This window comes from Moschus berezovskii, chromosome 18 (genome assembly GCF_049115385.1).
Source record: "Moschus berezovskii isolate FMDL1 chromosome 18, NW_MosBer_1.0, whole genome shotgun sequence".
Lineage (NCBI taxonomy): Eukaryota > Metazoa > Chordata > Mammalia > Artiodactyla > Moschidae > Moschus > Moschus berezovskii.
Genome location: NC_142477.1, coordinates 73,547,441 through 73,572,968, shown reverse-complemented (window position 1 = coordinate 73,572,968; position 25,528 = coordinate 73,547,441). Strand labels below are relative to the sequence as shown.

The window sequence follows — 25,528 nt, the reverse complement described above, 5'->3', positions numbered from 1 at the left end:
CCTTGGGGCTACCTGAGGACAGAGTCCACGTCTTGATCATCTTATATCCTTGGTTGCCCAGCGCAGAGCCGGGCTCAGTGGAGCCTCAAAGCTGGTGGTGGAGCTCACATGTTGCCTGCATCTTAGGCGGAAAGAGCCCTTGGCTCAGCATTGCCCTGTAGAAATCCTTGCGCTTTCATTCTCAGGAAAAGGACACACACGTGGGGTTCCTTCTATGGGACTTGAAATAGAGAGCTGGCATTTGCTGAGCACCTGGATTCCATGCCAGGCTTCCTGCATATGTGGCTTTATTTACATGCCAAGCACACTTCTCCTTAAAGCTCCTGCACTTGCTGATCCCTCTGCCTGGAACATTCTTCCCCCAGACCTCCACATGGTGTCTGCTCCAGGCAGCTCTTGTCATTGCCCCTGCCCCCAGCACTCCCCACTCCCTCCCCCTGCTTTGAGTTTTTCCACGTGCTGCATGGTCTGTGTAGTTAGCTGTTTATTGTCTGTCTCCCCCGGGAGGATTTTGCCCATTTTGTTCACTGCCATATATTCAGCATCTGCAGCAGTGGGTAGGACATAATAGATGTTCAGTAAATATTTGTTGACTGAATGAATGAACTGAGTTCTCGCATCAGCCCTGTAAAGTGGGCATTATCATCTCCATCTTACAGATAAGGAAACCAAGACTCAGAGAGGCAAAATGACTCATTCCCCTTCACATGGCTTATCCAATTGGCAGAACCAGGATTGAAATCCAGGTTTATTTAGCTCCAAAGTCCTGCAGTCTTCCCATGATATGCAGTAGCCTCCCAACCGATGGTTCAGATACCATTTATTGAGTGCCCAGAGTACACCTGCTGTGATAAGGAAATGCCCCCCCAAAAGGAATGTCTTTTGTGATTGACTGAGGGGCAGCACCTTGGTGGCCCCTTGCAATGCCCTATAAACAAACATTAAGGTCGGCATGGGAACTCATGTTCGCTATGCTCTTACTGTGTGCATTACCCATTCCCTTTCTAGTTTCAGTTCAGTCCTGCAAAATACGTTGTCATTCTCATCCATTTCACAGATGAGGAGACTGAGCCCCAACTCACACAGTTAGGCAGTCGCAAAGCTGGGCTTAGCAGACCCAGGCCTCTCTTTTAATGCCACCACGTGACCTTTTTTTCTTTTTTTCTGTACTCCTTTAGCCTTAATCTGGGTTTTGCAAAGGAAAAAAAAATGAAAAATGTACACAGGGCAGGGGTAGGGAGAGCAGGATTCCACAGGGAGGGACAGAGGGGGAGGTACTCTCCGCCTTCTCCCACCAGCCCATTTCAGTCCCACCCTCCATGCACCCCTGGGGCTCACTGGTAGTTCTGGTTGGAGAAAAGGCTGAATTCAAAGTGCTGGTTGGGTTTAATCATTAAGCCAGTCCATGCTTGACCAAGTCAACAGCCCTCTCTAGTGTTACATCAGTGAGCGGTGTCCTGAAGCTCCAGAGTATGGGAAGCGTGCTCAACCTGCTCTGTGCCCTGAGTCTGGGGCTTTACCCACATCACCTATTTCAGATCCTCCTAACACCCTTTAGAGGGTCTATATTTATCGCCATCTTACAGGGAGGCAGATGGAGGATTGGAGACATAAAGGATAAAGGCACACCAGTATAAGGGGGAGATCCAGTCTTCCTAACCCAGACGATCAATCTGCAGAAGCACCTGCTGCTCCAGGGCCACTGTGGGGCCCTCCCTGCCCAGCCTCTGTCTTTATTTGACCTGGATCCAGAGCCATGTGGATGTTAGGCCTCCTGGGTCTTCTGTGCTCTGGCAGAGGGGACCAATGCTCCGGGGACCAATGTTCCGAGGGCCCAGCAGCCACTCTTCTCCCTAGACCTGGACTGTCTCAGCCCTAGGAGGACAGCAGCCTTTCTCCCTGCAGCCATCACGGTGGCTGCACGGATGACCCAACCAGGGCTGTCCCTCTCCCTCTGCACCTCTCCTTCTCCCTTACCCAGTCACAGTATGAAGTTCGGTTGGGCCTGCCTGCTTGTCTGGCCCTGTCTGCCTCCCTTCCACAGGTCTTGAAGAACCACTTTTGTAGCCCTCCATCTGAGGCCTGAGCCTAAGCCTCTCGAAGTGGCAGTGGTTCCTCCGACAGCCCTGAAGCCTGCCAGGCTGTCAGCACATGGTTAGGGATCCTGACCAGTCAAGGCTCCTTGGTGATGGCCCGCGAGAATGCTGGGGGCCGCGGCAGGGTAGAGTGGAGCAGCAGTCTTACCCATCCGTGGAAGTGAGAAAGAGGGACGGGCTGTCCAGTGCATAGGACATGTGGAGAAGTTGCCGTGGAGAATCGGGAGCCAAAAGGAACTAAGGCCTACCTCTGTTTTTACCCTCTTTCTGATCCCACTTCTTCTCCTTTCCTCTCTGTCTCCCCTGGCAGGAAAGGAGGGAGCCCTGAGGTGATGGGGGTAAGGAAGGCTTCCTGGAGGAGGCGACATCTGAAGGAAAGTCCCACTGAATTTCTGCCTCCCCCCACTCAAATGTCTTCTTTTTCTGTCTGCCTTCAGGGTCTTCTGTGGCTCAGTTGCCCTAAAGCCACCCTGATCTCTGCTTAAGGGCTGGGCACCCAGGCTGGGGTGACCCTGGGGTGTGCTCTGCTCTGCATTTTCCTGAGTGTGCATCTTGTTCATTTATCTGACATCTGTTGGGCACATCTTGTGTACCAGCCCTGGGGCTCAGTCATGAATGAATGGACAGCCACTGGCAGCCCCCCTCCCCCTGGAACTGGCCACTGGTGGAAGAAGGATGGAATGCTCTAGTAAAACAGCCACCTGGCTGGTTATATCACTGCAGAGCACGAGGTACTGTTACCCTGTGCCTCAGAGAGGGAGGGGCTGACACCTCAACAAGGCCTGGCCACCAGATCAAGTGGTCTGTCTACTGTGGATCATGTGAGACCAGCTTTTAGAAAACCTTTAATGACATGAGAATGACAGTGTTAGTCGCTCAGTCGTGTCGCACTCTTTGCGACCCCACGGACTGTAGCCCACCAGGCTCCTCTGTCCATGGGATTCTCCAGGCAAGAATGCTGGAGTGGGTCGCCATTCCCTTCTCCAGGGGATCTCCCCAATCCAGGGATCAAACCCAGGGTCTCCTGCATTTGCCAGCAGATTCATTGCCGCTGAGCCACCAGGGAAGTCCTTTAGTGACACAGACTAGGATAAACAGTAAGGTATCGAGCGTGTTCAGGTAGGAAGTATTCTTTTTTCAGAAACTTTTGCTTCCAGTGTGCGTGTGTGTGTTGCGTGTTACAGTGTCAAATGCATTTCTCTCTGGGGGTGGCAGCGGTTAAGCGCTGTGACGAGCGTGTTCAGTGGCCGACAGCAGTGGGCGGTCTGGTGTCCTGGTCCAGACACATCTCGTCGTCAGACTGCCTGAGTCCATCTCAGCGTGACCATTTCCTCGGGCAGTGATGGTGGGCAAGGACTTCCTTCTGAGCCTCAGTTTCCTCAGTTGAAGTGGGGGTGCACAGCTCCCCCACACTGGGCGGGGGTGAGCGTTAAACAGCATGGAGGCTTTAGCATAATGTCCAGGGCGGCTGCTGTCATGGTTATTGTTGCCTCCGTGGAAAGGAGAGCCCTCAGGCCCGCTCCTGGGGTCCCTAGAGGGGGCTGACTGACAAGTGCCCTTCACTTCCTGCCTTGAAAACCCTGCCCCAGGTGACCACAAGCCTAGAGCCAAAGGGCTGGATTGGGAGGCCTCCCTTTCATAGCACCGACAGCAGTTCCCCAAGGTTCCTTGAGCCCTGTCCAAGACATCTCATTTCTGATGAGAAGAATCTGTGTGGCAGGTTGCATTTTGCAGTTTGCATTGGCCCCCCAGACCACCAGGTCTAGTGGGAGAGACTTAACAAGGACAGGGCAGTTATAAGAAGTTGGGGAGGGGAGCCCAGGGGTTGGGAGGAGAAGCAGGGAAGGCTTCCTGGAGGAGGTGTTGTCCAGCTGAGACCAGAAAGCAGAGAAGTTAGCCCCAAGGGAATGGGAAAGGCTGCTCAAGGCAGAGGATTAGATGTGCAAAGGCCCAGGGGAAGGAGAACAGGGTGTGTGGAGGGGCAGATGCAGCATTCTGGGGGTCCCAGTGCCAGTGGGCGTGGCAGTGTGAAGTCAGAGTGGCGGGTGGAGAACAGCTCAGAGGAGGAGGGGTTTCTGGCCTGCAATCAGGAGACTCAGCCTCTCAGACGCCACACTGCCCACTGGGATGAAGCTCTGTGTCTGCGAGGCTGGGCCACAAAGGCTGCTCAGAACAGGCTGTTTAATCTTCTCCATGGACAAAAAGAGTCTGCTCTCTCCGCTTTTGGACCAAAGAGTTGTCTGTACCTGGCGGTGCTCTGTAAGGGCTGAAAATAGAAGCCCAGAGGCTGGGTGTGTGGCAGGAGCTTAAAGCAGAGAGGGGAGAGGAGGGGGCCAACGTGCTGTCGGTTGTGAGCACCCGCCTGGGGGGCATAGCCAAGCGGTCAGCACTGCAGCATGCCTGCCCCGTGCCAGGCCCTTTCTCTGTTTCATCCCCTTTAAACCATCAGGATGCGTCTCCCGGAAGCTGGCTCCCACTTCACAGATGAGGACACTGAGTTCAGAAGGATCATGAGAACTGCCACAGCTTAGGTGGCAAGGAGGTAGCAGAGCAGATTTGATCCCAGGCCTGCCTGACCCCAAAGCCCCTTCCCCATCTCTGTGGGACACTGCCCCCGGGGCCCCTTGTCCTCATCCTGAGCTCCTGAACCCCCCTCCCCACAGGCTGTCCTTCCCGCAGGTGCACCTTCTTACTTTCTGTGTCGTGGGGAGGTGAAGCACCTCTGTCCCTGGCAGCCAGAGTGAAACTGCCTATAGAAAAGCTCCATCCTCCAGCCCCACCCGCCTCACCCCAGGCCTGGAGACTCTAACTCTTAAGGTGGAGGTGGCCTCTGGGAATCTTGCTCTGGAGGAGAAGGGGTGAACTGGAGCTCCACACCCCTTCCTCCTGCCCCATCTGCCTGATAAAAGCTGGCCTGTGCTCGGTCACCCCCAGCCCCACTGACAGGTGTCACTGCCACCCACATCATTCCCACTGATGGGGCTCGCAGCCCCATCTCACTCAGAGCCACAGGCAGCCCCTACCAGTCCCTCAGCAAGGGCATGGGGCCTGAGCGAGGGCACTTCGTCACCCTGCACCCAGGCTTTCCTGCAGGCCAGGAGAATCCTGTCCCCATGCTGTGCGGTCATTATTAGCAGAGCTAGTGGCAGCGTGGGCTGGGTGCCCCCATCCCTGGGTCTGAGTCTTATTATCCAGACAAACGCCTTGACCTCTCTTTGCTTCAATTCCCTTTTCTGCAGAAAGGAGATAATGATGTTACGTCTCAGGCCTGCAAAGTGTCTGACAGATAGTGAATGCTCAGGGGGACACCTGTTATGATTGTGCAGTCACTGGGCCAGCAAGGCCCTGCTCCCTGCTGAGCCCGACACCCCCAAGGAAGACACACACAAAAGAAGAGTAACCGCTAGCTTGTATCACTCAGCCAGTCTGTGCCAGACGCTGTTCTCAGCAGGCACCTGCATTTAGCCCTCAGGACAAGCCCTGTGAGACAGCTACTCTTTTTAGTCCCATACAGCTGTTGAGAGAACAGAGTGGGAAAGTGACTTGCCTGAGGGCACACAGCTCAAGTAGTCCAACATGATTCCGACTAGAAGGAAGGGATGGATGGATGACTGCCAGGTCGGGACGGGGTCAGGTTGGGGGCATGTCACATTTGCCCTGGAAGCCTTCATAGTGTTGGAACTGAAAGTTTACATTTGCCTGGCAGTTTTCTTTGTAGTTGTTCATCAACTCCTGTAGTTGTCTGTCTCACATCCTACGTGTGGCAGGGGAGCAGACTTGAGAGGGAAGGGCACTATGGACCAAACATAGAGATGACCAGACACGTGTGGACATCAGTGAGATTTCAGCCCAGTCAAAGGAAGTACTTTCTAACTGTGGAGGCTATCTGGAAGTAGAATGAGGGCAGGGGAGGAAGTGTCCTTTGCTGGAGTGGCACTGGTGTTAAGCCCGATTGTGACTTGACATGGACATGGCAGACACAACTGGAGCATCAGATGGGTCTGGGAAATTCTCTGCGAAGGTACCTTTTGACCCTGGGGTCTTATAGGAAGTGCTCCCCCGTGCTCATCTGCTGAACGCGTGGAGGGCCCTTCATAATCTGTCGCTTATATCCCTGCCAATTCTGCATATTGGGAGGTTTTAGGCCCATTTTATGGCTCAGGAAGCTGAGGCACAGAAAGATGAACAACCTGCCCTCTTCTAGGTCTGTGCCTCCCCCCGTGGCCTCCCAGCCTCAGCACTTTCCCACGCTTACAGCAGGTGCGTCTGAGTAGCAGCCATTCTTGGGTGTCAGTCCCAGCTCACTCTCATCCCTTCCCTTTCATTCTCCTTTTTCCGGGGACTCAGGGCAGCCTCTCGTCTCATGCTGGACAGAGGGGAGAAAGCTCCTTCATGAGTGAGCCATCGGGGTATGGGTGGAGTGGGAGGGCCGGGGCAGACTGGCAGTTGGCAGAGTGCCTACAGCCATTCACCTGTGTGTTCTGTTTGCGTCCTTGACATTGCGCATTGTTTATACCTTAATTATGTCCCACAGACATGCGTTTCTTTCCTTTTCCCCAAGGATGATGGATTTATGGGATAGGTGGGCACCTGCGTGCCCTGGGTCTCCAAGCCAGGTTTGCTTGGTAACTTTCCACCCCACAGGGGCAGGACCTTACCCTCAGAAGACATGCCCTTCCCCTTAAGACTCTGGGCGCTTCAAGGGCAGAACACGGGACAGTGGAATTTCCCCATCTCTGGGGATGGCGTGGACCTTCATCCCTGCAGACAGGTCTCTCAAGGACTCTGTTCCCAGGAATGCTTGGAATCACCACGTCCCACCTCCCATCTGACCGATCAGAACACTGAGGCCCAGAGCCTTACAAAGGGTCACAGAGAGATTGCAGATGGGGTCTTTGGCTGGAATCCCTAAGACAGGTGATAGAAAGAGCACTGGTTTTGGAGGCAGTCTTGTGTTCAAATCTCAGTTCTATATCTAAGCTGTGTGACCCTGGGCAAATCACTCCTCATCTCTGAACCTTGCTTTCCCATCTTTAGGATGGGGAGAATGATGGTGCCTCCCTCATGGGATTTTGATGAGGAATAAATAGGAGACTCCATGAGAAGTCTGGGCCAATATAAGATGGGGACTCCATAAGTGGACTTCAAGTTCATTGAAGGCGAGGAATCTGTGCTCCTGAAGCTGATGAAGCAGAGAGGAGCAAAGGACCCAATAGTGCCGGGTTGCACTCAAGGCCCTGTGACGAGTCCAAAAGTCTCCCTGGCTGGCTAGGGAGGCGATTCCACATGGTGTCAAGAGCTTTGGATTCAAATCTGAGTCAAAGCCTGACCCAGCTGTTTGCTGGCACCATGACCCTGGGTCAACCCCTCCCCATCTGGGCCTAATGTTCTCATCTGAGAAATAGGTTCGTAGGGATGTAGAGAGGCCCCAGGGAGTCAGCAACTCTAGGATCATCAGAGCTGAGGATGTATGAAATGGAGATTCTTATCAGGACTCCTGAGTGTGCGTTTCCAACATTTATCCTTTACTCCTTGGGTCAGAGGGCAGAAGCCCATGCAGACTCCCTGCAGGCATCCTCAGTCCATACTTACCAACTCTCTTGAGGCCTCAGGTATTTGAAGAAAGGCCAGCCTGACAGATCTGGGGGGAGAGGAAAGAGAAACCTGGATCTTTGGAGAAAGAAGAAGAGTGGAAGGGGCACCCTTGAGGCACTTCTCTGTGGGCCTCAGAGCCAAACATGGCAGGGGAGGACTTGACCTTAGCTGAGGACCCAGGCATTGTGCTGTTCCTTCCCTGTAGGGATAACGTCTGCCCTTTGCCCAAAGCACCCATAGTGTCTTCTTCCTAGCCATGGGCGCCCGGCGGGTATGTGTTCTGACGCTAACTTCACCACTTCCTGGCCGTGTGGCCTTGGGGCCGCTCTCCCAGCCTCTCCGAGCCTTCCTTCCTCAGTGGCAGTAGGTTTGGTAGCAGTCATCTCCTTCAGCGCTGTCAGGAGGATCACAGGAAATCTGGAGTGCAGAGGACCAGCCCTGGGCTCTACATGGCCCCTGGGATGTCTCCCTCTGATCATGCCCACCTCCAGCCCCCTTTTCTGACCTCAGGGCCATTAGGCACTGGGGCTCCATCCCCCTGCTATAATCTGCTTTCTTTTTTTAGATGCTGCTGATTGTTCAATCCCAAGTTCTGCCATCTCCTGACCTTTGAGTTGCTCAAAACAGGCTGACTGATGACAAGTAACACCACCCTTGCCCCCCCACCCACCCCAAGACCAAGCCGGGCCGCACTCCACCTTTGTCTCTTATACATACCCAATTTTGTTTTTCCTGCAGTTCAGGGGCAAGTGAGAAACCTTGGGGAGGAATGAGGCATAATGCAGGAAGGGTGTCACCTCCAGGGTCAGACAGGACCAGATTCAAAGACAGTCACTGCCCTTGCAGTCTGGGTGGCCTCTGGCCGGGATGCCTGCCTCTCTGGGCCTCAGTTTCCTCTTGAGGAAGCCACCTGGCAGGGTGAGGCCTTGGTATACACTGGGAGTGCTGCAGGGGTAGGCTCCCACCCTTCAGGGCCAGCAAACGCTACCCCGCCCTGATGCTTATGAAGAGCATTTCCTCAGCTCCAGGAGCCAGAGCAGTGACGTTCTAGGAGAGTTTCCAGCTGTATTTGATCCTGACAAGTAGGGCCAGTGGATCTGTTGTTTCCAAGTTGGGACCGGGTCCCTGCAGGTTCCCGCCTAGGGCTGAGGCTAGGAGTGGTCAGGCTTCTGGGCCCCACCCAGGCTGAGGGAGTGGCTGCCCTCAGGGCGAAGAGAAGGAGCATGCTGGCCAATCAGCTGGCTTATCAGCAGGCGGCTGCCAGAAGCTGCCTGGAGGAGAAGCAGGTGCCGAGGGCAGGACTGTGCCAGCCGTTGGAAGCAGTGTTTGAAACCTGGCCTGGTTTTCCCGTTCCCGCTTGCCAGGTCATTCTGATAGGCAGGGAAGAGAGGAAAGGACAGTATCTATGGGAAGACCCAGGACTTGAATCTTATTCTTCAGAGAGATGTATCCTCAGGGATTCCTTCCTTTGCTTCCAACCCTTCGGTGGCCCCCAATCTTCTTGAGGACCTTAACCTCCTCTGCTCAGCCTTTAAGACCCTTTGTGATAGAGCCCTTGACTCCCTCTCCACCCTCCCCTCAGCCTTCTATGCTCTGTTCCCTGCCCTTCCCCAAGTGCACTCAGCTTGTTCTCTCCTCCAGGCCTTTTTCTGTACTGTTCCCTCAGCCTGAAACACAGTTCCCCGTCCTTTGTCACCCCCCCAGAGTGTCCCCTCTGAGAAGCTTGGCTGCAGCCCTCGGTGCTGACCCCCTCACGAAGTCATGGTGTCTGTGTCCAGAGCACGCTGGTCTCGGCTCTGCGTGTGAGCCAATGCGTGTGAGCCTGCCGCCAGCGCAGCCCCGGCCTGGAGCAGACGCTTTGTAAATGTCAGATGCAGGAGGAAGTGATGCCCTCGAGAAAGAATGAGGGTGCATCGCCCCACCATCCTCCACAGCAGGGGGCCCTGACCCTAAGAGCCAGTGCTTCTGAAGTTGGCGTTTCCCGGGCCCCTTTATCAAGAAGAGACCTCAACTGAGGGGCCCAGAAGAGGGTCAGAGCCAGCTTGGGAATCCCAACTCTGCTGAACAGACTTGGGGGTGGGGATGACCTCACCCCCTGGGAACTCAGTGCATCAGAGCCCACTTGAACCAAGAGGGCTGCCACTTAGACCCGGAAGGAGCAGCCTTTTCTCCCAACGAGCAGTGCTGCGTGACCGCCAGCCCCCCTCCCGGGCCTCCTCGCAGCTGTTGACAGGAGTGTCAGGCCACTGCCCTGCACCGACTGGACTCTGTTTGCGAAGAACAGGAGTGGGGAGGAGCCGGGTGGCGGTTTCCAGTGTGGGCTGGCCCCTTTCCACCCTGAGTGCCGGCCGACCAGGCCTCTGAACAGAGAACAAAGTCCCATTAGGCTGGCGTCTGTCTCCTGGGTGCATGTTGCTGCTCTTTTTGGCAGAGGTGAGGGAGGCGCGGCTGTTTTCTTTCTAACCACTTTCAAACCCACCAATAGGAAAGGTAACCTGTTGCCGAAGGAGACCGACATCCCTGCCCTGCTTTGGGTGACAGAAAGTCTGCCAATGCCAGCCTTGCCTTTTCCTCTTTAGAGTGTGTGCATGTGTGTGTGTGTGTCCTCCCACTGTCACTTGAACCAGAGACTTCTTACTGAAGGTCCACCGTCTGAGGTCAGATGTGTATGGGCTCAGGAAGCCCCAGACATTGTCCATCAAATTGTGTGAGTGGAGTGTGGGTATGTTCCGGGGGAGAGAGGCTGGTACAGCTTTCGTCACCCTTAGCAAGGCCCCAGCCATCTTGGAGAGGGGCGGGGTGGGGAAGGGCCCGTCCTGCACTGCCCAGCTCTGCTGCCTTGGTTTCCTCGTCTGGAAAGTGAGGGCAGTACAGTCTCCCGCTGAAGGGTTGTGAGACTGTCAGCTCTACACACAAAGGCCCTATGGGCGTGTACGTGGGGCTCGGTAAAAGGCTAGTTAAATCCCCTGATGAGAGGGAGGGGGCAGGATAGACTGTCCTCAGGGTTGGCAATTCCCCTTCCCGGTGGAGTGGAATCTGCTGAAAATCTCAGCCAGAATGCCATCTGCTGAATGCTGACGCTGGAGGCCGTCAGCTCGGCATCCAGAGAAGCCAGAGCTGTGCTTCCTGCCATCTTCCTGGCGGTAAATGCCATCTCCTTGGACTCCTTTTAGATCAAAGGAAAGGCTGGGTTGGGGCGATGAGCGGCATCATTCAGAGGGTGGCAGAGCGCACATTTGGGATGCTGCTGGGTTGGCTTAAAAATAGGCCTCTGTCCTTGGACACAGGGCAAGTGACCCTGGGGTTTTCAAGAGGCCTTTCCTGGCCAAGGTTTCCAGCCCTCCAAGGGAGAAACGTTGCAGGATGTATTTTCCAGACCCACAGACAGCCATCTCCGACCCAGGAGTAAACCTTTTCTCCGTAAAGGAACGACAAAAGGTAGCTAAAGGGAGGAAGCCAGTGTTAACTGAACAGCTAGTATGTGCCACACACCATGTCTGACTCACAGCAATCATGCAGGGTGGAGGTGACTCTTACCAGTTTTCTAGGTCTGGCTGGGGGGCCTGGAGAAGTTAAGCATGTACCTCAAGATCACACAGCTGCAAAATGACAAAAATCAGAATTTGAACCTATGTCTGTCTGACACCAAGCCTGTGCTCTTTTTAACCGCCTCTCAAACTGAGATTTAGGAGATAAACGTGTGGAAGAGATGGCTTGAGGGGCTTACCCAAGGGTTGGACCCCGCTGTTGCCCATGAGGGAGGGAATGAATGTTCAGTGCGCATCCATGATGCGCTGGGACCCCCGCTGGGAGCTTTCTGTGCTTTCACCGCCCCTCCCTGCAGCCTGGGGGGTGGGGGTCTGTGTTCACACACTATCAACAGGTGGTGACTTGCCAAAGGCCCCTCAGGCTAGTGAGCAGCAAAGCAGGGGCTCAAACCCAGAGCCCATGAAGGCTGCTCTAAAGCACACGTGAGTAAACTGCAGAGCCACCCCTGAAGGACCGGCTCACGGAACGGCTCTGCTGTCCCCCTGCCTTCCGCAACAGCTCGCCCAAGGTTGGCAGTGCCAACACTTGTTTTTCCCAAACAGAGCCCCTTTCTCCTTAACTGCCCACAGCCACTTGTCCTCTTCCCCCCACACCTCTGTTCGTACAGTTTTTGGGTTTTTTTATTGGCCATACCCCATGGCGTGCAAAACTTCCCCCAACCGGGCATCGAAGCTGCGAGCCCTGCTGTGAAGTGCAGAGTCTCAACCACTAGACACCAGGGAAGACCTCTGCTTGCACATTTTTGAGTTGGGGCATTGCTTTCATGACTAGATGCTGGAAAGCCCCGCCCCTCTGTTCTTGGCAGGCTGGAGCAGCCTTTGGTTAATTCTGAGGGGTGGGCCAGGACGGTGCCCTCCCTCCTACCCGTAGGAAGGGACTGAGTGCAGAGATCTCCCCTTGGTTCCCACCACAGAGAAGTCTCCTCCCCCTGCCTTGTTCTTGGAGTCCCAGGACCCAGTTCCCGGCCAGAGAACAAGGGGGCTCACCGGCCAGAGGCAGCACCCCCATGAGACCAGTGGGGACTCAGCCTTGCTTGGGGGGAAAGGTCTGGTCCCTGGCGTAGGCTGGGGCCCCTTCCTGGCAGAAGGTTTTCTCACCAATGAGAATGGAGTCCATCTGAATCTGGTCCTGGTGCCAGCAGTCGGGAAACTCTGTGCTCACAGACTCAGCCATTTGGGGGAACAGCTGAAGTGATCCCCAGGAGGGGAACAGTGGGGGGCCTTTTGGCTCTCAGTGGAATATTCTGCAGCCATGAAACAGCACGGTGAATGCTTGGGAGCCATGTGGGGAAAATGCTTTTTATGTAATGTTGAGTTAGAAAAGGCAGAAAGCAGAATTAAATGTGTTCTCTGATTGAAAGGAAATTAGAAAGGGTACTCAGTACTACTTCATGCTTAGTACTTCCATACTACAAATGGAAGAAAGTCAGGCAAGAGGGAAGAGCTCTGGTTTGGGGTCAGAGCGAGCTGGGTTCATATCTCAGTGCTGCTCCTTAGATCTGCAGGAAGTGTTTTCTCCTGGAAAATGCAGATGAGAATCCTGTAGGTGAAGATTTGTTTTGAGAATTAACTACAACCATGTTATCGAAAGGTTTCCCTTGTAGCTCAGTTGGTAAAGAATTTTCCTGCAATGCAGGAGACCAGATTCCATCCCTGGGTCAGGAAGACCCCCTGGAGAAGGAAATGGCAACCCACTTCAGTATTCTTGCCTGGAGAATCCCATGGACAGAGGAGCCTGGTGGGCTACAATCCACAGGGTCGCAAGAGTCGGACACGACTTAGCGACTCAACCACCAACACTATGTTATCAAAACGTTTCCCAGGCGGCTCAGTGGTAAAGAATCCACCAGCCAATGCAGGAGACGTGTGTCCAGTCCCTGGGTCTGAAAGATCCCCTGGAGAAAGAAATGGAAACCCACTCCAGTATTCTTGCCTGGAGAATCCCATGGACAGAGGAGCCTGGGAGGCTACCTTCCACGGGGTCGCAAAGAGTAGGACACGACTTAGCGACTAAACCAACACCACCACCACCACGACAGCAAACACGTCCAGCTCCAGACGTGGCACATAGTGGGGGCAGAGCCAGTGGTGCATCTGTGGATGAGGGCCAGTCAGGGACGATGGGAAGTGTATTATGAGTTAAGGTGAGTGTGGGGAGACGGGGGGAGTTTTCTCCTTCTTCCCAGACTTTCTCTAGTATGGCTGTAGTGTTTACTGCTGTAATTTAAATAATAAAGTGCAGCTTTTCTGTTGACAGCCCCGGACTGGGATGTTCTCCGAGGCCCCTAGGGTCCATGCCACAGTTTTCTGTTTCATGGAGAAGTTGCTTCCCCTAAGCTGATGCGGGTGTACGATTTAAAGATTGCTTCATGTTGGTCTTTTATTTTAAGCAGTTTCAGTTTGAGTAAATAACACATCCTCTTACAGACTTTTTCACTCTGGTTTTCTTTATCTCCCATCAGGACTCTGGCCTCAGAGAAGGGGGGAAAAACAGTGTTTATCCCTCATTCCCTGAAGGAAGCTGGATGATATAATCAAAATTAAACAAATATGTAAATTTCCCTGGTTACTTGGCTGCCTTTTATCCTAACATATAGCTGGTTTAGCAGGAAACTTCCCCTTACAGTAACAAGGCAGTATTTCTCCTGACTCCAGCATCCATTGAAATGGCCAGGCCACTCTGAAGGAACATCTACTCAAGGTTCCCAAGCCAGTTTCATAAAGAAACTCTCTGATGAGGAGATAAGGTCAGAAAAACAATAATGATGGGATCTGAGATAAGAATAGTCAAATAAGGGTGGCCTGTGGTCTTTAGTGCTTTTGATCTGTGGTCCTATTTAATGCTTCCTGGAGAGTCTGCCAGCCGCCGGGACCTTGGAGAGAGTCCGGTCTCTTGGGCACTGGAGGACGCTGCCATCCAGAGTTGGGTGGCTGGCACAAGGCCGCACGGGCGTGGAGAACGCGGGCTCTACCGTCCTGGGCAGCCTCTCCTGACGGTTCACACAGGGCAGTATTTCTCCCAGCCGCTTGAGTTTTGTCCCGCGGGTATTGCTGCTCAGCGTGCCCTTGCTCTCATCCTTGTGGTCCTGCAGATGGCCCACAGCCTGGTGCTGTGTGCACCCTCCTTGCTACCTCAGGGACCCTCCCTAACAGACAGTGCTGGCCTGCTCTGCCGGAAGTCTGTGGCTCCCTCTGCCTGTGCTGTGTACTCTGAGCCTCCCTGGAGGGCATTCAGGACCTTCCCATCTGGTCCCCATGACGTTGACTGCACTCTCACCCCTCAGCCCTCACCCCTGCAAAGCAGTGGCTGGCTAACCTCAGACGCTTTCTGCCACACCTTCCATAGGACTAAACCTTCCTTCCAGGTCCAGCTTGCCTGACCTCTGCCCCTACTGCCTGGAGTGTTTCATCTCCTCCCTTAACACCTGGCTCTGTGGGCATCACCCCCTGCCTCCCAGCCCCTGGCTAAATCTGGGATCTTCTCTGGGCCTGATAGCCCCCCAGTGCCAATGCCTAACGTGGCCTCTATTGTTATTATTGGTCCCTAATGTTCATGTCTATTCACCTGTGTGTCTTCTCTTCCATGGAAAGACTCAGATCTCCACAAGGGCGGGATTGTATCCTCACCTCTGCTCCCTCAGTGCTTCACATCAGCAGATATATCTTCAGAAGAGATGGATAGATGGGTGGATGATGGATGGATGATGGACAGATGGATGAATGAATGGATAGATGAATGCATTGATGGATGTTTGGATAGATGGATGGAAGGATGGTTGGATGGATGGATAGGAAGATGAACGATGGATGTATGGAAGGATGGATGGATGGATAGGTAGATGGAAGATGATTGGATGGATGGATGGACAGATGGATGGATAGGTGGGTGGATGGATGCATGAATAATGGAGTGAGCATCTTGCCTGCTGCCCTCATATACCTGTCCAGTGCTTAGCAGACCCACCTAGGGGTACAAGGAATCAATAGGTGGCTTCTTGCTTCCCTCTCTACATCAGGGATCTACAGCTCAGTCATTCTGTCTGTCCTGAGTTGATTCCTAAAGGGCAGAGAAAATATGGTAAAATAGGTCAAAATGCCAATGGAGGTCACACAAATGTGGCTTCAGTCACAGCTCTGCCTTTAGCTAAGCCAGTTGTGTGACTTTAGGCAAATAACTCAACCTCTCTGAAACTCCATGTCTTCATCTGCATAATGGCGTGAATGGTCGTCCTTATCTCAAAGGGTTATTATAAAGATTAAATGAGGAAATGCAAGGCAAGTAGCCAGGCCAAAGCTGGTATTCCATACAGGGTTATTGAATGCATGGTAACTGTCAGTCAGAACAGTTTTATTTGCAAGTATCAGAAACCTATCTCAACCTGGCTTATAAGCAAAAGAGGGCTCCCCTACCTGAAAAGTTTACAGTGATCTGATTGGCCAGGCTTGAGGTACACCCCAGTTTCTGAGTTGGGGTGAGATCAGCCCACTAGTTGGAGAGAAGCTAAATCTCTCCTCCCTCTGGAGGAGGAGGGAGGGGCAGCACGTGCCCACAGGGCTGCCCTGCTGTGGGAGCTGCAGAAACCTGGACCTCTTTCACGATGGCCCAGGGCCTGTGGGAGGCGGTGCATGGCCAGCACCGCCCCCCAACCCTGCCCAGGGCTCTCCTTACCCTTGTTGGGTGGGAGTGACTGCTGACATTCTGCCTCCCTGTGTCAGGGTGTAGTTGGCCAGAAGAATCCAAGGAAGGGGTTCCTGCCCAGGCCCTTAGTGACCTTGAGATTGGGCGGGTTCCTTCTCCCTCTGTGGACCCATTTTTTCATCTGCAAAATGGACTTATTCAAGGAGATGCTCTCCAAAGTCTGCTCTAACTATAATAAAGGCAGCAGCTGGCATTTATCAAGTACCTGATGTGTGCCAGGCCTTTGCTGGGCACTGGAATCACAGATGAAATAGACAAGCCCCTGCTTTCCAGGGTCCACGCCTGGTATCGCCCAGCCTTTCCTTGCCACTTCCAGTATCTGTCGTAGAACCAAGACGCCTTTTTAAAAATTTTGTTTACTTTTAAAATATAGTTTAAGCTCTGTTTATTGTATACAGCTTAAACATCCAAAGCAAATACGGTCATTTCTCAGTATCCTGGGGGCAGGAGGATTAGTTCCAGGAACCCCCACAGATATCCCAACTCCTATGCCCAAGTCACTTATATAAAATGGTGTAGTATTTGCATATAACCTACACGCATCCTTCCTTATACTTTAAATCATTTCTAGATTACTTATAATACCTAATACAATGTAAATGCTATGTAAATAGTTGTAAATACAATGCAAATGCTATGTAAGTAGTTTCCGGTTCACAGCAAATTCAAGTTTTGATTTTTGGAATTTTCTGGAATCTGTTTCCCCTGAATATTTTCAATCCATGCTTGGTTGAATTCAGTGACACAGAGCCGGAAAACACACAGGGCTAACTGTGTTGAATGTTTTTTATTTCTCTCATGAAAAACTAAAACCTCCAGATCTCTACTACCTTCAAAAGATATCCAGAATCAGACCCCTTCTCACCACCTTTACTCACAGCTCCCCGCCCCAAATTTGAGGCACCATCATCTCCACCCTGGAGGAATCCCGCAGCCTTGTCCTAGCCCCTAGCTTCCTTGCCCAGACTCCACCCCGCCCTCCCGCCCCCCACCAACAGTCTACTCTCCACCCTGTAGCCTGAACTTTCCTACCATTTCTTTGCTCTGCTGCTGTTCCTAAGTCGCTTCAGTCATGTCTGACCCTGTGCGACCCCCATAGACAGCAGCCCACCAGGCTCCCCTGTCCCTGGGATTCTCCAGGCAAGAACACTGGAGTGGGCTGCCATTTCCTTCTCTGATTCATGAAAGTGAAAACTGAAAGTGAAGTTGCTCAGTCGTGTCCGACTCCTAGCAACCCCACCGACTACAGCCTACCAGGCTCCTCCGTCCATGGGATTTTCCAGGCAAGAGCACTGGAGTGGGTTGCCATTGCTCTAAATCTCCAATAATGTCCCATCTCACTCAGAGTGAAATGGTGAAAGAAAAACCACAACCAGAGGCTCTCTTTCCCACCCCACCCCCCCCATCCCCACCAATCCAGCTCTGCTGTCATTTCCTTCCACACCTAACACACTGACACCATTCCACCCCCACGAGCACATTCCCACCTCAGGGCCTTTGCATGTGGTGTTACCCCTGCCTGGAATGCTCTTCCCCCAAATACCTTCACCTTCAGGTCTGCTCAAAAGTCACTCATCAGAAGGACTTCCATGGTGATCCAGTGGTTAAAACTCCATACTTCCATTGCAGGGGCGCGGGTCCCATCCCAGGTCAGGAAACTAGGAACCCACATGCTGCAAGGTATGACCAAAAAAGTAGAAAAAAGAAACTCACTCGTCAGCGAGGCCCTCCCTGACAACTCCTGTCTGGCATAACACTGCTTTCTGCCCCCTCCTTTGACTGTATCCCACCAGATATGTTTTGCTTGTTGTCCTTCTTTGCCCACTGGAATGACAGAGCCGTGCAAGTGGGAACCTTATCAGTCTTGGTGACAGCTGTATTTCCAGTGCCTGACATGGCACCTGGCACTTTCTAGGTGCTCGCTAAACATCTGTTGAATGGATGAATGACTGAAGTCCCATGAGGGTTATTTTTTCTTATTTACTCTCGCCTCTCCTTGTTATTTGTCTTCCGTGGGTCAGTGGCTTGTATCTGGAGAAGGGTCTCCAGCAGGAATTCCTGCCTCGGTGACTGGGGCCTCCGCCCCTCAGGCCTGGGGCGCCATGGTGTGCCTGCACTGTCATTGTCTTTCCCTCTTCATTTTCTCCTGTCCTCACCCCCAGAACCTCAATGTTAATTGAACCCCACGATGCCCCCGAGCACAGTGAACCCCAGGGCTGGTGTGGGAAGAGTGATCCTGCAGTGGGCTCTCATCCCCCACGGTCGCCATTCTGCAGACCGTTGTGTGCCGGGGGCTGCCTGTGAGTTGTGAGCCTTTGCCTTGAAAATGGTTCTCAGCTGCTGTTGTGAGCGAGCACCAGAGACTTGGGTGGTAATCACCTTCCTGGCTACCTCCCGGGCTACCGGAGCCTCCTGGAACTGCCCCTGTGATGGAGGAGGAAAGCTGGGAAGGACGATGCCCCCACCTCCAGACCGGATCACCCCAGTTTGTGGCCAGCGACCAGATCCTTTGTAAGGAGCCTCTCCCAAGTTTCTCCAGGTCCTTCAGGGCACAATCCCCATAGAAATGAATTATGAAAGGTGTATGTTCTAGAAAAGCCAGCCTTGCTTATAAAGAATGCCTTCCTCTTCTGTGGGTAAAGGGGAGAAGTCAGAATTCTGGCTCGGGTGTCCTTTGGAACTCAGTATTACAATCGTGTTATTAGTTGCCTATTAAACACATGCTCTGTGCCAGGCAGTCTTCTAGGAACTCACCCACATGGTCTTTTAGCAGCTGTGTGAGTTAAGCTGATGGTCCCATTTTACAGGCAAGGAAACAGGCTAGAGAAGTGATTGGGTCTGCTGTGTGTGTCACAACCAGGAAGTGCCAGAGAACTGAGATTCCAGGCTGTACTGGGGATCCCAAGAGGGCCCCCCAATTGCCTTTTTAATAAAAATTACACAGAGAAATGCAGCCAAACACCTTCCACTACTTCTCGAGAATCCAAGCTGCTGTAACCTTTAGAGGGACTTTGCAGTCCAGAAGGGGCTTTTGGAGGAAGCCTCTAGAAGTAGCTTCCCTAGCGGCTCAGCTGGTAAAGAATCCGCCTGCAATATGGGAGGCCTGGGTTCAATCCCTGGGTTGGGAAAATTCCCTGGAGAAGGGAAAATTTACCCACTCCATATTCTGGCCTGGAGAATTCCATGGACTGTGTAGTCCATGGGGTCCCAAAGAGTCGGGCACGACTGAGAGACTTTCACACACTTTCTAGATGTGGAGGGTTTTGATGGGGACAGAAAAGTCAGTTGGCCCCACACTGGCTGTCGTGACAAGCTCACTGGTGTTGGCCTGTCTGCGCGTGAAATGGCTCTGAACAGTGCTTCACTGGATGGACACAAACACACTAAACCTTGCTCTTCGCTCATCTGTGAAGTGGGCAGAGTGAGTTTGCTGTGGCATTCTTGGGCAGTTTGGAGTGACTGAAAGTTGCGATTACAGGTCAAATTAAGATGAAATTTAAAAACGACATGATTATTAAAAGACAAATCGGAGCCACAATGTCGCCAGGGGGCCTAACCCTCCTGTCTGTCTCTTCCGCCAGAGTCCAGCCCGCCGGCGCGCCTCCTGGCCACCCGGCCTTGCTGCGGCCCTGGCCCGGAGCGGCGCCCGGTGCTGGGCGAAGCGCCGCGCTTCCACGCGCAGGCCAAGGGCAAGAACGTGCGGCTAGACGGCCACTCGCGCCGAGCCACGCGGCGCAACAGCTTCTGCAACGGGGTCACGTTCACGCAGCGGCCCATCCGGCTGTACGAGCAGGTGCGGCTGCGCCTGGTGGCCGTGCGCCCGGGCTGGAGCGGCGCGCTGCGCTTCGGCTTCACGGCACACGACCCGTCGCTCATGAGCGCCCAGGACATCCCCAAGTACGCCTGTCCAGACCTGGTCACGCGGCCCGGCTACTGGGCCAAGGCGCTGCCGGAGAACCTGGCGCTGCGCGACACGGTGCTGGCCTACTGGGCCGACCGCCATGGCCGCGTCTTCTACAGCGTCAACGACGGCGAGCCCGTGCTCTTCCACTGCGGCGTGGCGGTGGGCGGCCCGCTCTGGGCGCTCATCGACGTCTACGGCATCACCGACGAGGTGCAGCTCCTCGGTAGGTCGCGGTCCCCTCTGGAAGGGAGGCAGGGTGGCCCCGCCGGGACCAGGCAGTGGGTCCTGGTTCGCATGAGGGTGTGTTTCTTTAACATTCACGAATACCCAGGGCTCCCTCTGCCAGGCTTCTAAGCACTTTACACATTTCCACTCTTGGGCAACAACCCACCATCCCGTTTTACCGATGGGAAGACTGAGGCCCGGACTGATTAAATTATGTGCCTTGCAAAACCTGGATGGGAATCCACACGGTGGTGGTCCAGAGTCCGCGGTCTGGTCCAGGTCCCTTCACTCGCTCCTTCCCTCGGTTGTGTGCTCACTCGCCCACTCATTGCATCGCTCCTGTGTGTGTTCCTTCACTCCCTTGTTCACTTGCTCACTCATTCATTCACGCAAGCATCTATTCACTGATTCACATATCTGTTTATGCATTTGCTCATTCACTCACAATCCACTTCCTCACTCAGCAGTCGAACCCATGACCTAATCTTCTAGTCCCTACACTGCCCAGAGAGTGGACAGTAGGTATCATATCAAGGCCCATGGTTAAGGGGGTCAGGGTCCACTGGGGATGCAGGCAGGTAAGTGTGGCCCTGGCTCCAATAAAGGAGAAGTGACTAATGCTGAAGTCCTGGTGGTGAGAACTCATGGGATACAAGTCTGTTGCTCTTAAGACCCTATTTCTCTCTCAAGTTTTTTTAAAAATTGAGGTAAAATTCCCATAACACAAAAGTAAAGTGTCCAGTTTTGTGGCATTCATCATACAGTTTGGGCAACCATCACCTCTGTTTAGTTCCAAAACATTTTCATCACTGCAAAGACAAATCCACACCCATTAAGCTGCCACTCCCATCCTCACCTCCCCCCAGCCCCTGGCCTGCTTACTGTTTGTGACATTAGCTCTTGAACTCAGGTTGCACGTGAGCAGCCCAGCCTCCACTTCTGGGGGATAAAAAGGAGAGCAGGTTTCTCAGGGTACACAGCCCTATATGTATTTACCTGCAATGAATGCACAGATCTAAAGTTTGGGTTTTGATGGAGTTATATACTCCATCATAAGCCAAGTTGCTGCCTGCCCCTTTAAGGCAGCCCCCCTCCCTCCCCCCGGGGCAGCCACTGTTCCGATTTTTCACCATAGACTTGCACCACTACTTGAACCATGCAGTATATGCATTTGTGTCTGGCCCCTTAATCTCAGCACAAGATCTTTGAGATTCATCCATGTTGTTACTGTGTCAGAAATGTTTTCCTTTATCATTGCCCAGGAGTATGCCTTGGTTTGGATAGAGTACAGTTTGTATATCTGAATGTCTGGGCGGTTTCTGGTCTTTCAGCCCTGCATCTTGAGGGAAAACCCTGGCCCTGGGCTCCTTGCTGCCCTCGCCACTGCCCACACCACCATTGGGCAGGGAGGGGAGATGCATGCATTCGCGCCCCCAACTCCCCAGAAGAAGAAAGGCAGCAAAACTGAGCAGCTAGGAGCAGAGGGATGGGAGTCACTTGGATCTCTGCTCCACACCTGGCTCTCCACTTGCCAGCTGTGTGGCCTTGGCCAGGTGACCAAACCTCTCTGTGCCTCAGTTTCTTCATCTGTAAAATGAGTTCATGATAGTACCTACCTCATGGGAGTCTTGGCAGGGGGACATGAGATGGTGTATGAAAGGGATACTGCATGACGCCTGGCACATGGAAGGTGCTCAAGAAATAATAGCTAAGAAATGAGAATCTCTGTCCGTCTGCACGGGGGCTGAGGCACATGTCTGAAATCCAGGCTTAGGCAGACCAAAGTATAAATAGCTACCCATCTTCCAAGCTGGGGCCATATTCAGGCATTTTAACCGTGTTCTCCCATGCTCTTTTCCATGGAAGTTTCTGGTATTTTACCCACAGGAAATGCAGGTTTCTAAAAACCTCCTCTAGAACCCCTGTCTAGACCCCGCTCTAGACCACTTTTTTTTGAAGCTTTTTATTCCCTATGGAGCGGGGAAACAATTGGGCCTCATTCACCTGTTCCTTCAGACACCAAGTCTCAGTACCAGCCGAGAAATCACAGCCACTCCATAATCAGCACAAGGGGATTAGGATTTTTTTAAAAAAAATACAAATTGGAAGCAGCCTCTGACTTAATGAACTGAACAGACCTGTGAGGAGTCATGGACTCTGGCCTCCCTGCCTCGTTCATTGGTTCATTTAACAAGCCTTGGCTGAGCCTCTCCAGCACCCCACGCCCCTGGGAGGAAGGAGAGGGCCCGTGGAGCATCAGCGTCAGGTGGCAGACGGGAACCTCCGTTTTCTAATCTGCCAGTGGTGCCCGCGATGGGCAGCTGATGCGAAGCACCTAGCACTGGTGTCGTGGGACGATGTTTGCAATGACACGTGGGAGGGAAGATGAGAGCAGAAAGAATGCCATCCATGGGGAAAGTCATCCATAGGTGACTTTCACTTCCTTCTCTATACCTCTCTGAGTTATCTTTTTAATATATATGGAAAGGGCTGATATTACTTTTACAAGCAGAAAGGGCAATAAAGTTATTCTCCTTTCTGAAGGTTATATGAGATCATGGAGAACTTACTGACATGTGATCGAGGCTCAATAAATGTTTCCTTCCCAGGGAAAGAGCAAACTGACACTGGTTATATCAGGGTGAAGGGGTTATGGGTGTTTTTTTTTTTTCTTTTTTTTTTCCTCTCCCAAGTTATCAACGATGATTTATAATCAGAAAAAAAAAAGTTATAATGAAAATAAGGAAGCAAAGTAGTCATGATTCTGTATGGTTTGAGTCCGGGCAGTAGGTACTCTGCTGTTGCCAGCACAGCATGAGAACCACAGAAATCCCACCATAAGTGGGGTCCCTCCCTCCCAATTCCTGGAAGAACTAGGCTTCTGAGGGTGGTGTCCACTGTACCGCCTGGATAAATAAGAGGTGGCTGATGTTCGTATCAAGCAAATTCCTCTGGCCTCCTTTTTCTCACAAGGAACAAGAAGGTTAACACAGTTCGTTTAGAGTCTTGGCTGTAAAACTCCAGAATAGGGACCCTCATCCCTACCTCAGGTGGCGCTAGTTGTAAAGAATCTGCCTGCAATGCAGGAGACACAGGTTCAAATCCCCTGGTGAGGGAGGTGGCAACCCACTTCAGTATTCTTGCAGGGACAATCCCATAGACAGAGGAGCCTGGCGGGATACAGTCCATGGGGTCACAGAGCGTCAGACATGACTCAAGTGTAGGACTGTCCACCTGTCCCTCCCTCACCTCTCTCGGGTCCCACTGGATAGAGCCTCACCACCAACAAGCTACAGCAGCATCTGGGTAAGGCTGTCAGGTTTAGGATGCCGAGTTACACTTGAATTTCAGAAAAGCGATGAATAATTTCCTTAAGTATATCCCATACAATATTTGGGGCATACTTAGAATTTGGTTTTTTAATTTTTATTTTGTATTGAAGTATAGTTGATTTACAACAAGTGTACAGCAAAGTGATTCAGTTATACATATATCCATCATTTTTCAGATTCTTTCCCCATATAGTTTATTACAGAAAACTGAGTAGAGAAGAATTTGTTGTTTATCTGAAATTCAAATGTAACTTTGCTTCCTATACTTTATCTGGCAGCCCTCGTCTGGGAAGCGTCCTCCTCATCTGATGGAATGGGGGTGCACTGTACTCACCCTGGATCCTGAGCCAAAATTAAGTCTCAGAAACAAAAAGGGATTTGTAGTCCTTGCCCGTTTCTTTTACATGCTAGACTTGTGCTTTCAGCCCAGCATCCTGCCAGGGGGTCCAGCTGCAGCTGAGAGCACCGCCTCTCTGAGGTCGGACCCTGGGGCACCCCCTCTTGTGATGTTCAGTCTTTCCTCAAGACAGGGTGACTTAGCCCCTTTTTATTTATTTTTATAGCTCCACTATATATTACAATTATTTTTTAAGTAGCTAAATTAAGATTTTTAGTTGGAGTTTCAGTATCAAGCTCTCAAAAATTAATAGAATGACTATACAGAGAAGTAGAAGGCTATAGTAGACCTGAAAAGCACCGTGGACCAATTCAAGATAATTGAGATTTATACAGCTTTCACACAACAGTAGGATACAAATTCTATTCAGGTTCCCATTGACTGTAAACTAGGAGACACTGGACTTAAAGTACAGTAATTTCATGGTCTAAAAGTACTGAAATCATAGAGTCTGCTCTCTCATCACTGTGGATTTATGTTAGAAAGACTTCCTTGATGGCTCAGTGGGTAAAGAATCCACCTGCAGTGCAGGAGACACAGGAGACATGGGTTCGATCCCTGGGTCAGGAAGATCCCTTGGCAGAGGAAATAACTTAGGCCCTTCTAGATAAACAATCGAGGGCTTGGAGAAGGAAAGTATCCTGGTTTGAGAGTGACACAACCAGGATTAGAGGCCAGGTGCATCTCCCTTTAGTTTGGTGGGTCTCAGCCTTGGCTGCATATTGAGGTAACCTGTGGGGGTGGGTTGTGTCTCTCAAAACTCCACCTCCCAGGCTGTACCCAGGCCAATTAGATCAGAACCTGGGGGTTGGCTCCGGGCATCCAGGTTTCTTAAGGCTCCTGGGGTGATCCCCGAGTGCAGCCAGGACTGTAATCACAATGATCCTCCCTGTTCCTCCTCCCTTTCTGGTACCGAGTTGAGTTCCTCAGACCTCTAGTTCAGGGCACGGCAGCATCACACGAGCTCCTCTTCTTGTTTTGACTTTTCTGCTTCATCTCCAATCCCAACTCCCACTCACGTTTTCCCCTGCCCAGATAAGCACCACTCTTGATGTTTGGCATAAGTCCTTGAGCATGTATTTTTAAAAAATACATAGAGCTGTTTTGTATGTTTGGCATGCATAGGTGGATGGTATTGTGCTAAAGATCTTACTCTGTTTTCCTTTTTTCACCTGCCCCATTTTAAGATTTATCAGTGTCCGTCTGTCTGGTTCCGTGTTTCCTAACTGATGGATACCTGGGTTGCCCCCGTGCAGACAGCATTACTGGATACATTCTTCCCCAGGGCTGCCCTGTGGCTGCTGGGGTTACATTCTCTGGGGCACTGATCAGGATGGGCTTACTGGGGCCCGGATTGGTCCATCCTGAGAGCCTGTGATTTCTCTGGATGCTCCTCTGGACCAAACAGAAGGAGCAAATTTCTGCTGAGTCGAGCAGTTCTGGGACCCAGGAGGGGAAGGTTCAGCCAAGTCATGCACACCTGTCTCCCCTCTCCTGGCCCCTTTTTCTCTGAAGAAGCCCTTTCCCCGAGCTCTGGAGTGTAGGCCTCATGCTGTCCTGAGGCAGCCCTGTCCCTCTTCCGGGCAGCTCAGGAGTGGTGCACATCAGGGCCGCTGCCCAGTGGCAGAATGCTGGTCAGACTGAACATGGGATACCAGCCCAAGGCCACGGCATTGCACACTGTGCTGTCAGAAACCTTTGCTTTCAAGAGATGGAAACTGGTTCAATCTCA

The 25,528-nt window shown here is 52.3% G+C and overlaps 1 protein-coding gene across 1 annotated transcript in view; it reads left to right on the top strand.

Moving 5' to 3' along the window:
• Positions 1-25,528, top strand: part of NEURL1B (neuralized E3 ubiquitin protein ligase 1B) — a 44,567-nt gene that overhangs the window by 2,231 nt on the left and 16,808 nt on the right. The window contains exon 2 of the mRNA XM_055421829.2: positions 19,520-20,065. Within this exon, the coding sequence (XP_055277804.1) occupies positions 19,520-20,065 (546 nt within the window). The remainder of the gene's footprint in view (positions 1-19,519; positions 20,066-25,528) is intronic.